The sequence below is a fragment of the Cryptomeria japonica genome, chromosome 7 (assembly GCF_030272615.1).
Source record: "Cryptomeria japonica chromosome 7, Sugi_1.0, whole genome shotgun sequence".
Classification (NCBI taxonomy): Eukaryota; Viridiplantae; Streptophyta; class Pinopsida; order Cupressales; family Cupressaceae; genus Cryptomeria; species Cryptomeria japonica.
This window is the reverse complement of record NC_081411.1, coordinates 492,764,228-492,777,980: the sequence shown is the minus strand read 5'-3', so window position 1 is coordinate 492,777,980 and position 13,753 is coordinate 492,764,228. Positions and strand designations below refer to the sequence as shown.

The window sequence follows — 13,753 nt, the reverse complement described above, 5'->3', positions numbered from 1 at the left end:
AAATCGTTGCGTATAAAATGCCTATACATACTAAATTTATTACTAGTTTGCGTAAATAATGCCGAACCAAAGAGATATTTCTGGCAGAAAAAGATTATTGAATTGATAAGAAATACTTTTTTTCTGCCGAGTTAACAATTCTTTTGGAGGAAATATGATTCAGTCCCAAACTTACTTGAATGTAGCAGACAACAGTGGAGCCCGAAAATTAATGTGTATTCGAGTGCTAGGAGCAAGTAATCGTAACACCGCTAATATCGGCGATATTATCATCGCTATAATTAAAGAAGCAGCACCTAATATGCCTCTGGAAGAATCAGAGGTAGTTAGAGCCGTAGTTATACGTACGTGTAAAGAACTTAAACGTAGTGATGGAATGATAATACGATCTGATGACAATGCAGTAGTTGTCATTGATCAGAAAGGAAATCCAAGAGGAACTCGAGTTTTTGGTTCAGTTACTGAGGAATTAAGAGAATTGAATTTCACCAAAATAATCTCATTGGCTCCTGAAGTATTATAAATACTGATAAATTATGTAGAAGTAATGTCAGGCATATTCCTAAAAAAAAGATAAACATGCCTTTATATTGAGCTTGTAAATTCTTAAGAATTAGTTCGCCATGGGTAATGATACTATTGCTAATCTAATGACTTATATAAGAAATGCTGATATGGTAAAAAAAAAAACAGTTCGAGTAGCAGCTACTATTATTACCGAGAACATCACAAGGATTCTTCTACGAGAAGGTTTTATAGAGGATGTTAGGAAACATCGAGAAGGTAAAAAATCTTTTTTTGTTTTAACTTCAAAATCTAGGGGAAGGACGCAAAAGAGATATATAACCGCTTCAAAGCGTATTAGCAAACCTGGTCTGAGAATCTATTCTAATTCTCGAGAGATCCCTAAAGTTTTAGGTGGAATGGGGATTGCAATCCTTTCTACTTCGCAAGGAATAATGACTGATCGAGAAGCTCGACAAAAAAAAATAGGAGGGGAATTATTATGTATTTTATGGTAACTCCAAAACAAAAAGTAAATGCCTGAATTGCATTTTTGCTTCCAATAATTGGAATGCTATCAATAATATTGACAAAAGATATTATTGATGATAGGAGTCAATAATGACTCATTATTGAGTGTTCAGTGTCAGAAATTTGGCTGACAAAAAAGGAATTCATTATAATTCAATGAATATTATTGAGTAGTAATAGCTTACAAAAAAAAGCTATTCATGTTTATTTTTCAATTAAAATTCTATTAAAATGTCTTTTTTCTTTTTTTTATAATTAAATGATTCCTCTTTTTTAGAAATCAATTTCATAGTTAATAACTATGAATGTCATAGTTAATAACTATTCCTCCTTTTTTAATCACTGTAAAAAAACTAGGAGTCTAGTTAAAATGAGTACCAAAAAGAATTTTGTCACTGTTGAGGGTGTAGTTACGATAGCGTATCCTAATGGTATGTTCTTAGTCCATCTAGATAACGATATAGATGTTTTAACGGTTGTATCAGGTAAAATTAGATATCGAACAATACGAGTAGTACCGGGAGATAGAGTGACAGTTGAATTACCTCTTTACGATTTAAGCAAAGGACGTATAATATATAGACATCCCGTCAAACGAAATGATGATGATGACTTTATATCTGCTACTGATCAATATTGAGGCCCATTAACTCTATAAACAAAAAAGAAAAAGATTTTAGCATTAAATAAAGGACCACAAATATGAAAATCCGTGCTTCTGTTCGCAAAATCTGCGAAAAGTGCCGCCTAATTCGTAGACGGAAACGCCTTCTTGTAATTTGTTACAATCCGAGGCATAAACAAAAACAGGGCTAATTCCTATTATATATCATGATATGAATTCTAAAAGGAATTTTGGCATCCAATTTAGAATTATTATAATATAAGAAATATATATATATATATATTTCTTATATTATATTACTTTTTTTTTTACTTCAAAATATCAAAATTTATCAAAAATTATAAGAAGATTTGCGTTGTGTCAAAAAATACAAAAAAATTTGTGTCAAAAACTAGAAGAAAATATGTGCCACGTAGAGCTACAAGAAGATTTTTGCCACGTAAAACTAAACATCGAATACTGAAAGGAGTTATTTATGTTCGAGCAAGTTTTTGCAATACCATTGTTACTGTTACAGATACACGGGGGCAAGCGGTTTCTTGGTCTTCTGCCGGTGCTTGTGGATTCAAAGGTACAAAAAGACGTTCACCATTTGCTGCTCAGACTGCAGCAGCAAATGTTGTTGATACCTTAGTAAATCAAGGTCTTCTGAAAGAAGCAGAAGTTATGATAAGTGGCCCTGGTCCGGGGAGAGATACAGCATTACGAGCCATTGCTCAAAGTGGTATACAATTAAGTTATGTACGTGATGTAACTCCTATGCCACATAACGGATGTAGACCTCCCAAAAGAAGACGTGTATAAGAATTGAATAAATTGAAAGTGAAAGAAAGGATTAAATTATTTATTTGAAATAATATTATGAATTAGAATGAAATAGCAGTCTCAATGAAGATACCAGAATTGAAGTGCGTTGAATCCAGAACAGAGAATAAGCGTTTTCATTATAGTCGTTTCACTCTATCTCCGCTTCGCAAAGGTCAAGCTAATACAATAGGTAGTGCAATAAGAAGAGTTTTACTTGGAGAAGTAGAAGGAACATGTATCACACGTGCTAAATTTCACAATATATCAAACGAATATTCCGTAATAATAGGTATTGAAGAATCAATACATGAAATTTTGATGAATCTGAAAGAAATTGTACTTCGAAGTGAAAGAAATTGTACTTCGAAGTGATGCGTACGGAATTCGAGAAGGATCTATCCATGTTGTCGGACCAAAAAAAGTAACCGCTCAAGATATCATGTTACCACCTTCTGTGAGAATAATCGATACTACACAACATATAGCTAACATAAACAAATCAATTACCTTAGATATATCATTACAAATTGAAAAAGGTCGCGGATATATTATTCAAAATCCAAATAATTACAATCCTAAGGATGAAATTTTTGCTATAGATGCTGCCTTTGTCTTTCCTATAGATGCTGCCTTTGCCCCTGTTCAAAATGTATTGTCACTCTCATTTATTGGGGAACCTTAGTTTATAAAAGTGAAGAACTAAGTAATTCGGGAGGAAAGGGCATGATAGTGACGTGTATTTATATAACGGGAGTATTAGTTACTCGTTCGCTCTATTCGGGGCATTTACCGTTAAGTAATTTGTATGAGTCATTCATGTTCCTTTCATGGACTTCCTCCATGATTCATATAGTTATAGAAGTACGGGGCCAGGATGCTTGGTGGTTAGGTGCAATCACCGCGCCAAGTGCTATGTTAACTCATGGTTTTGCTACTTTAGGTCTTCCAGATAAAATGCAGCAATCTGCAATGTTAGTACCCGCTTTACAATCTCATTGGTTAATGATGCATGTAAGTATGATATTGCTCAGCTATGCAACTCTTTTATGTGGATCCCTATCATTGATAGCTTTTTTGGTCATTACGTCCCAAATAAATCAAAAGATTTTTATTAATGTGAAGAATTCCTTTTTCTTCAATAAAAATGGGAATTCACACGACCAAGAAAAAAGGAATTGAAGCATACTTTCGGCCTTTCATTTATAAATTATCGTAAATGGTTATTTACTAACCAATTAGACCAATTGAGTTATCGTGCCATTGGTCTAGGATTTTCTCTTTTAACTATAGGTATACTTTCCGGGCAGTATGGGCCAACGAAGCATGGGGATCTTATTGGAGCTGGGATCCAAAAGAGACTTGGGCGCTAATAACTTGGATTATATTTGCAATTTATCTACATACTAGAATAAACAGGGGTTGGAAAGGGGAAAAACCGGCAATTGTTGCTTCTCTAGGATTTATTCTAGTTTGGACCTGTTACTTAGGGGTTGATTTATTAGGAATAGGGTTACACAGCTATGGCTGGTTGATTTAGTAGAAATAAAAAAAAAAAAAACTACATCTTTTTATTTATGTACTCGAATTACGAGTAGACAGTTTATTTAATTTGACTTAGGAGGATACAATCGTTCTTATGGAACGGTGGAGAGCAATCGGCATTACTGCAGGTCTTCCTTAGGAAGGAAGAAGAATCGGTATTATTGCCGGTAATAGAATATTACTGGGGGAGAATCGGGAACTCAGCAAAAAACAAATCCGAATTTTTCGCAGAACTAAAGTTTTATCATTTCAGTCCAAAAAGGAAAAATTAAATTAGAAAACGAATGAGCTCCTCTGACTTTGGCGAGATAATGGTAAAAAGTAAAAATATATATATATATTTACTTTTTACTTTTTCAAGGAGTAGGATAAGTTATAAAATCAGCGAAAATAGTAAGCCAAGATTACCAAATTCTCTCCTTCCTTCTATTTATGCTTTGATTTATTTATTTTGAATATGATAAATCAAGGTGAAAAAAGATAACATATATATAATATTGAATGTCGCGCATAACTAGGGAACTCACTGTTTAACAAGTTTGTTCCTGAATCACTCATTATTAAAGATGCACATATTCTTTATATCTCCTCATTCTTCACAATCAATCAATATATTCGAACAGAGGGAAGGGGCAAATGAAGGGCTCCGAAAAAGTATGACTTTATTATTGCAATTTTTATTTACATAATTGCATGAATCATCCATAAGATGGAGATTCACTTTTATGCGCCTAAAAATTCATTTCGACCAATTGAACTTTCTCAAATTGTTTCTTCTTAAGAACCAGAAATATCTGTGCTAAAACGACAGATGCTAAGAATAATAAAAGACCTTGAACACGTAAAGGATCTTGAAGTACTATTTCTGCATTTTCCTGACCAAATCCACCCACATTAGGGTTATTCGTTAACGACTGATCCGCCTTGGTGAATTCGCCTTCTAAAACAAGAAGTTCCGGTCCCGGAGGTACAAAGTCAACCACTTGTCGACCGTCTGATGGATTATCAATAGTTATTTGATATCCACCCTTTTCTTTACGCGCAATTTTACTTACTTTACCCATTGCTGAAGCGTTATAGACTGTATTGTTGCTTTTGCTCCCATCGGGATAAATTTGTCCTCTTCCTCTATTACCACCTACATATATGGGATATTTCAGGAAGTGAGCTGCTTTATTAGTAGCGGGATTTGGTGAAAGGATAGGAAATACAATTTCACTATATTTTTGACCAGGAATAGGACCTATTATTAGAATATTTTTTTGATTGGGACGATAGTTTTGAAAATAAAGATCACCTATTTTTTCCTTAATCTCAGGATAAATACGATCCGGAGGAGCTAATTCGAAACCTTCGGGTAAAATAAGAACAGCTCCTACATTTAAAGTCCCTTTCTTACCATTAGCAAGAACTTGTTTTATTTGCTTATCATAGGGTATTTTAACAACTGCTTCAAAAATAGTATCAGGAAGCACGGACTGTGGAACTTCAATCTCCACAGGTTTTTTAGCCAAATGACAATTGGCACATACAATACGCCCAGTTGCTTCTCGAGGATTCTCATAAGCTTGCTGTGCAAAAATGGGATATGCATTTGCAAAAGATGTGCGAGTCATTATATCTATCATTATTAAGACGGAAATTGATTGAGTTATCCACTTTTTCACCCAGTCATCATAAGTTTTTCTATTTTGCATAGTTCAATTTTTTGTTACAATTCTTTTATTTTAAATAAAATGGTGGTAGGTAACTATCATAGTTACCTGCCTGCAATTCTGCTACTATATTAAACTAAACCTAAAGCTAAAAAATAAGAAGTATCGCCCTAAAAAAAAGTAAAAAAGAGGGGGGGGGTCAAATGGGGGAGAAACCATTGGTTATTCATTCATCGAGTGATAAATTACTACAAGTGAAGGAGATATACGATTTAAACGACGGAAGATCCAATATTTGAAAATTGTGTCTAAGATGACTGGAAAAGTTGAAACAAGACCAGATATTATTCGTTCGTTATAAGCAAATCCATAATTTTCGAAGATCCAATTGATCATCAGTTCCCAACCATGGGGCGAATGAAACCCAATACATAGATCGGTTACTAAAAGAATAGAAAAAGCTTTCATTGTATCGCTTAGGCTGTAGAAGACTTCTTGGATCCAAGAATTTAGAATGCCAAGTTTCTTCTTACCCAGAATGAGACAAACACTTAGAAGAACCAAACCTATTAGATTTGCTAATAAATGTGAGATGATGTGGATACAATCTTGATTATATATTTTGACCAATTGGATCATCTTTTTCTGCATCTCTACACGAATATCTTGTGAAGGCGTTTCTGAATAATCTTTCACCATTATTTCTAACAGGAATAGTTCTTCTATTTTTTCAAATTTTCTTATAGCGTTTTCTTCTTGTAAATAATCAAAATTTTTTTTTGATTGACCAGTATTCCACCAATTTGTAACCCAAGATTCTAAACTGTTCTGTAATGAAATTGAAATTGCCCAAGGCAATACTATTAAACATGTAAGATATTGTAGAGAAGCGAATGTTTTATATTTGGCGACTTCCAATTCGTGAATCGCTAATGAGCTCGATTGACTCGTTAGCTCTGTCCAAAATCTGAACAAAGTACGAATTATAGAACGAGGTATGAGATCCATAGAATGATCTTTTGTGTAATTCTTCGACCTTGAAAGAAAATATCTTTCGGATGAAAGATGGTTTGTTCCAACTGAGAAGTAGAGTAAAAAAAGGAAGGATCAATCCTTGAAAATTGCTTGGATCCGGACTCATTTTCTATTTATTGTTTTCTTATTTAACTCTTGACCCGAAGAGTCGCTTCAATTTGAGTGGCAAATAAATGAAAATTGAAGTTCAATTCTGGACTCCTTGGTACATAGAGGAGATGATAATATTTCGGGCGCATATGTAAAAAAAGGTGTAAAAAACAATAGTCATCTACTTCATTGTATTCTTTTAAGATATTATACCCCTGTTTTCTAATAGATAAAGAATGATATGGAGTGTTTGCGAACTGCCAAAGAATATCGGTATGGTTCCATAAGTAACATTTCGTGTTGGTGGAAATATACTGGCTATATGGTCTTTCCCCCCAGACAAATGTTATGTCAAAACTTTTTCTGGTATCTACTGATACGAGATCTATCAATTTGTATATTAAGAAGACTTTCCCCCCTCATTTCAAAATCCTTCAATGGATACGTGCAAAAAACGGGCTAATTCGGCAGCTTTCTGTTCCATTTCACGCAGGGTCAAATTTTCTTCAGTACGAGTTAAGGGGATGTCTTGTTGGCCCTTTATTTCCATATAAAGAACACGACGAGGAAAAAGACCTTCTTGAACTTCCATTTTGATCGCCTGAATATCCTTCATACGAAATTGAAGGAAAATACGACGATTTCTTCCGGGAAATCCCCAGCGAAAAAGGCATACAACTCCTTCTTTTTCATCAAACTTATTATAGCCACTACCCACATTGCACAAAATAGTGCACCACAAATAAGAGCTAATGAACAGACCTGCAATCCCATAAAAACACATCACAATTCCTTGTGGCACAAAAAGTATTTGCTGAGATGACAATAAGGGTATCAGGTTCCTACCAAGATAACTTGAAATTGCGACCACAAAAAATCCTAGTGAACCCAAAAAGAGGAGACAAGCAAAAAAAAAATTGCTTATTTTTCGAGACCTTGTTATGGGTTCTATCCAGAGCCATTTGGATCGACGATTCATAACAAATTGCGTCCTATTTAATTTGAGGGATTGAACAAATTTTGACTCCCACCCCGAAGTCATTCTCATAAATCGGCTATATTAATAAACTAGCCATATACATATAAGCATTTAAAAAAAAAAAAAAAGGAACATATATATATTCTTCTTCTTTTTCCATGTTATTTTTTTGTCTTCTCTTTTTTAACATGGAAATTTTGTCCTTAACTTATTGACTATCAAAATAATACTTCATTGTATCAGTCAAATAAAAATACGAATCTCTCTATTCAAATGTATATAAACATATTTTGAAGTAGAAGTAAGAAAGACTTATTCTTTCACACACGGGTCTGTATGAATATGTCTCATACATATGATACCATATACATTTACATTTTTTGTTATTTATCATATATGAATAGATCTAAATAAAGAAAAATAAGGGCTTCGGCCCTAGCTCACCCGGTCGTGGATCGCAACTTAAGGCGTGGGTATGCTCCCCATGGTCTTGAGTTCGAGTCCCCGGCTGTGTTAACTCTGTGTGTGTTGCTACCTTGTGAGTGGGTTGTACACACTGGGGGATTTGTCTTGCTTCGGCAAGGACACCTCCAGATTCCACGATAGTGAATATAAAAAAATAAAGAAAAATATCTATTTAGATCTATTTAAACAAGGTTTTATCTCATATTATAAAAAATATATCTATGTGATATATTGATCAGATATATTGTAGCGGATATATTATTGCAGATAATCCCAATGGCTTCAGGGGAGAAAAAGGCATTTACCTATTACAGAGATGGTGTGATTTGATATTTTTTTCTTTCTGCTTTTTCTCGTTTCGTAGAATGGCGGAATATTTATTAAGTTAAGTTAAAGAAAACTTACGCTTAGTGAAGGTGAGTTTTAGAAATAGAACAATTCTTTCTGTCGTGTATCCCTGATTTATGCAACCTTAGATGCTTTGATCTTCTGAGATTCTAGTATTAAGCGAAAGGTTATATCTATTACATAGATGTTAATGGTCAAATCTATATGATAGGTATGCATAGGGGAAAAAGCACTACGCGTTAAAATCGACAACACAAATGCTTCGTTATAATACACAAAAGCTTTTTAAGGAAGGGCTAGTTAGAATGGTTGAGGCAACAAACATCCATCTCGTTTGTATTTCGGATACCGCTAGAACCATCGGAGACTGTTGAAGTGAATAATCCCCGTAAAATACAGTGCGTTAAGGACAAAGAAATTGGTAGAGGTTATGTTTATAGTGCTAAGCTAAAATACTTGGTATTTAGAAAAAAATCTTTGCAAGAAGGATAGCTAGAGATTCATCGGAAATACGCTAGTTCCTGTTAATTCATAATATAAGAAATTATTTTTTTGTCCATTTAATGGATTACTTTCCTTATTCTGTAAAAAAAGGAGGAGCCGTATGAGGTGAAATTCTCATGTACGGTTTTGAAGCGGAGATCATTTCAATTGAATGAACGACCGTAACGAATGTCAACTCAATCCGAAGGGGAATATGCGGAAGCTTTACAAAATTATTATGAAGCCATGCGACCGGAAATTGACCCCTATGACCGAAGTTATATATTATATAATATAGGTCTTATCCACACGAGTAATGGGGAACATACTAAGGCTTTGGAATATTATTTCCAGGCATTAGAACGAAACCCGTCTTTACCACAAGCTCTTAATAATACGGCCTTGATCTGTCATTACGTGCGGCTATCTGTACTATAGAATGAATTCGTTTAGAACTACGGAAAAGAAAAAAAAAAAGAGGCTTTCTACATATGCACTGTCCAAAACAACGGTTTTTTATCAGCTGTAGTCAAAAGAATATCCCTCATAGGAGCCCAAATATGAATCGGTAAATATAGCCTGGATAGTCCATGGATAAAATAAAATCAATTCAATTGATGGAAAAAGCACCATAAAGATCAATTATTGAAAGTTCGGGCTGATACGATCAAATCTGCTCATGGGCAAAAAAAAGGATTCAATTTATGTAATAGGGTTGATTTACTAGGCTATTGAGCAGCGGTGTAGCATCGGATCCTAAAGACGTGAAGTACTTTCCTGGTAGGAAAGTATTCTTCAAAATTTCTATACAGAACATAGATAGTTACCTCTTAAAAAGATTTTTATCTGATCTAATCTGAAGTAGATCTCTTTATTTCTAATACTTCATCTTTTTTAGGGTGGGAGAAAGGAGAAAACCTGATCATTTATCGAAAGTGAAGTTTGAAACTCATGTCATTGACCCATTCTGTTCTTTCGGTTAACCTGAACATATTTCTTCTATTTTGGAAGTTTGGGTAAAGGACTAAAGAATAGTTGATTGAGCCATATGAGGTAGGAAACTCTCAAGTACGGTTCTAAGGGAAGAAAACTTTTAGAAGTTGATCTATCCCGACCGAGGAGAACAGGCCATTCAACAGGGAGATCCTGAAATTGCGGAAGCTTGGTTTGATCAAGCTGCTGAGTATTGGAAACAAGCTATAGCGCTTGCTCCAAGCAATTATATCGAAGCACAAAATCGGTTAAAGATTACAGGACGTTTTGGAGAATGAAAATGTCTCGATTACTATACTGCGAAATCGTCAAGAATATGAAATTTATCTAGACAGGATAAATCCATTTTTCATACTATTCGAGCGAATTAGCTTCTCTTATTGCATTGTCATTATAAAAAAATATGTTTAAAATAAAACAAAGAATACTTTCTATGGATCGTTAATGAAAAAAATCTTTTCTCTATGGGCAAATCCCGTCCAGAGATATAATTTATTAAAGATTCATTAATAATTTATCAATTCGAAGGGCGAAGAACACAACTGAGTTGAGCGAATTCAGACAACTTTCTATTTTTGGAAAGTTTGCTTTTTTGCTTTTTCCTATTTTTTAGGAAGTTTCGTTTTTGGCATTTTTAGCTCGATCCCCAGGATGGCTATTTTTAGAAAGTTTTCCCTCTTTTTTAGGGATGTCTGCTTGTTGCTTTTTTACAGTGGGGACCTAGGGTTTGCATTAGTACCACTGACCTGCATCGATTGCGATCGAAAATTTTCAAGTTTTGACCCAAAAAGCTAAGTTTCTATATTTTAGGGGTCATGACGCTTCGGATGGGTTACCTGAGTGTGGATTTCAAATATTATGTTAATTTGGCTAAAATGGAAGAAGTTATTAAATTTTAAAGTTTTCCAAATATTTCTAAGTCTGGCTAATGGTGTTTAATGTTGTGACAGGAGCTTCTCAAATTCCGCCCTCATGGAAGGGAAGCATGGCCATGATCTTCATGAAGTCCGCCCCCTTGGTGCCATAAAGATAGAAAAGTCCGCCCAAGGTGCAACTCCAAAAGTCCGCCCAAGGTGCAAATGCAATGGTCATGTTCTTCAAGAAGTCCGCCCTGCTCTTGATAGCAAAGTGGCATGAACCAAAAGTCCGCCCAAGGTGAAGGTGCATAAGTCTCACAAAGTCCGCCCCAAGATGATGGAGAGGGAGCCCAAGAAAGTCCACCTTGTCAAAGTTGAAAGTGTTTGGAGGAAGCAAAAAGTCCGCCCTCCTAAGATCATGACCTTCTCAAAGTCCGCCTTGCAATGAAAGGTTAAGTTTTTTTTTAGTTTCCCAAAGTTCGCCTAAGGTGAGATAAGGAGTAAGCAAAGGTATCAAAGGCAAGCAAAGTTCGCCTTGAGGAAGGTTTGAAGGCCAAAAGCATAAGACAAGTAAAGTCCGCCCTCCAACTTATGGGAGCAACACTCAAAAGTCCGCCCTCATGATGTATGCTAAAGGTATCAAGTCCTAAGAAGTCCGCCTAAGACTAGTATGCATTGGAGAGTGAAAGGCTTGAAGTCCGCCTTCCTACTTGGAGATAAATAAAGCAAAGTCCGCCCTAGGTGGAAAACATATGAGGTGCCTAAGACAAGTAAAGTCCGCGTGATGAAGAAAGAAATTCCTAAATGCTACAAAAGTCTGCCTTGCAATGAAAGATTAAGAACTCCGCCCAAAGTAATTAATGATGAGACAAACTCAACAAAGTCTGCCTTGCTCATAATGGAGGTCAAAATAGGTCAAAGCTTGCTGACTAAGTTTAAAAAAATGGAATATTCTTCAAGTGATGTCAGCAAATTCATGAAAAATTCGAACTATTAACCAAATTAGAAAGTTTGTGTGGAAGATTAAGTTCGAATATGAACTCAAAATTGAAATAGAAACTAGATATTTGAAGATCAAGTTCGAATGAGCTGGAAAATCAAATTAGAAACTTACATTTGTGAGAGATTCGAACTAGATGAAGATGACATTGCAACTCAAAATTAAATTAGAAACTTTTTCCACGAGTATGTAAGACTGAAATCGAATTGGAAACGTGAATTGGAAGAGGATCTGCATGTTTCTAATTATGAAATCCAACTTCAATACAAATAAGACATTCTTTCCTTCATTTTTACACACAAGAGCGTGAATTTCTAAGTGTTGAGAGTAGGTTGAAGAAGTTATATAGTAGGTTTGAAGACTTTTTCAGAAGCTTTTTGCAGGTTGGGCGTTTTTTTGGTGAAGATCTGAGTTTAACTATCATTTTAAACTTGAGCATTCTCAGATTTTTGGGAGTTAAACCAGCTGATAGGAGGCAGATTCATCACGTTGTCTGAGTTTTCATCGAGTTCCTTCTATCTTCTTGTCTTTTTCTTCTCATTATATCGAAGGTGAAGTTGGTTTTGAAGGCAGATTTATTAGATTTTCTGAGTTTTCTAAGTTCGTTGGAGATGATTTTAATAGATTTGTCCAAAATTTCAATAAGAAAGATCAAGTTGGACTGAATATTCATACCTTTTTTCTTATTTCCAGCCTTTCAAAACAAGTTTGGATGAGATTGATGTTATTGCAGACCTGGTTTTTGGATTAAAATCAGAATTTAGAGTATGGAGTTTTATTATCATTTTCGAAATTCCTACATGTGAAAACTCCATTTAAATGACTAAGTATGAAAAATGAAGTAAACAACTTCAACCACTTGGTCATTCAAAACCTCAAATTTTAAATTGAAATTCTGATTTCTAACTTAGGCTTCATGTGTTTTCGCAGATTTCAGTCACGATGAAGTTTCAAGTAGACAAGGATGTTCCTTCTAAATCAAGGATGAACTCGAAATGGAAGAATGTCAGTGGTACAAACCTCGGACATATCAATCTAAGGGAGTTTAAGAAAAGGATGTTCAGCTTGGACAACCTTGTGCCTACTGTGACCGTGCGTAAGATGATGAAGAGTGGCATCGTACATGCTGTTGGCTTTCGCCCTACTATGCAGTGCACAGAGTTGGTAGTTGAGTGTGCTAGGCACTATAACCCTGACAGTAAAGATGTCGTAGCACCAGACGGAAGAGTGTTGGCTAATATTAGTGATATAGCCATAAGGGAGGCATTTAGAATCCCAGAATATCATAATGCTGTATATGTGACCAAGGATGAGGCCAATCAAATGTATCAAGACCACATGGAGGAGTACGAGGCCACCATCAATCATTCATGGCTGGATAAACCAAGAAAGGGGGCCTCTAAGCTATCAAAGAAGAACTTGGTGAGGGCATATTTTAAAGAAGATATTGGAGACATGATTGTCCTTTTAAACCGAATAATGGGTAATCCTCAAGGCGCTCCATTTGAGCTTTGGATGTATTACTTCATTAATGAGATGATGAATGGAGTCAAGATGATTGACTGGGCTCAGATAATAAGCAACAACTTGGACAACCAACTGAAAAATTTGGAGGGAGATAAAATCTTCTACATGAGTTCATATTTGTTCTATTCCCTTGCTAGAACTTACAGATACAGAGGCCTCACTTGTAGAGGAGAGGTGGGAAACAAGGAGAATTAGTTTCCTGTTTGTGATTGTTACCCCCAGCTGCATATGGAAGAAAAATTACATTTCAAGAAGGTGAATGATGATTTTTTGATGCATATCACGCGAACACTGCAAGGTGGATTACATCGG

The 13,753-nt window shown here is 35.1% G+C and overlaps 3 protein-coding genes across 3 annotated transcripts in view; 1 reads left to right on the top strand and 2 right to left on the bottom strand.

Moving 5' to 3' along the window:
• LOC131065759 (probable E3 ubiquitin ligase SUD1) overlaps positions 1-13,753 on the top strand; it is a 96,060-nt gene that overhangs the window by 30,910 nt on the left and 51,397 nt on the right. The gene's annotated exons all lie outside the window — the stretch shown is intronic.
• Positions 4,424-7,646, bottom strand: LOC131035738 (cytochrome f-like). The gene is made up of 2 exons (XM_059209317.1): positions 7,221-7,646; positions 4,424-5,707 (listed from the first exon to the last, which is right to left on the bottom strand). The coding sequence occupies exons 1-2, from the start codon at positions 7,571-7,573 to the stop codon at positions 4,741-4,743; spliced, it is 1,320 nt and encodes a 439-aa protein (XP_059065300.1). The 5' UTR covers positions 7,574-7,646; the 3' UTR covers positions 4,424-4,740.
• On the bottom strand, positions 5,869-6,733 carry LOC131857156 (chloroplast envelope membrane protein-like). Its single transcript, XM_059209316.1, has one exon. The coding sequence runs from the start codon at positions 6,670-6,672 to the stop codon at positions 5,887-5,889; it is 786 nt and encodes a 261-aa protein (XP_059065299.1). The 5' UTR covers positions 6,673-6,733; the 3' UTR covers positions 5,869-5,886.

What these genes read in the sequence shown, in the direction of transcription:
- LOC131857156 (XM_059209316.1), bottom strand. Translation starts at nt 6,672, where the DNA reads ATGGATCTCATACCTCGTTCTATAATTCGTACTTTGTTCAGATTTTGG.
- LOC131035738 (XM_059209317.1), bottom strand. Translation starts at nt 7,573, where the DNA reads ATGTGTTTTTATGGGATTGCAGGTCTGTTCATTAGCTCTTATTTGTGG. An exon ending in TTGCACGTATCCATTGAAGG is followed by an intron (nt 5,708 to 7,220) that starts ATTTTGAAATGA and finishes AAAAAATTGAAC; the next exon opens with TATGCAAAATAGAAAAACTT.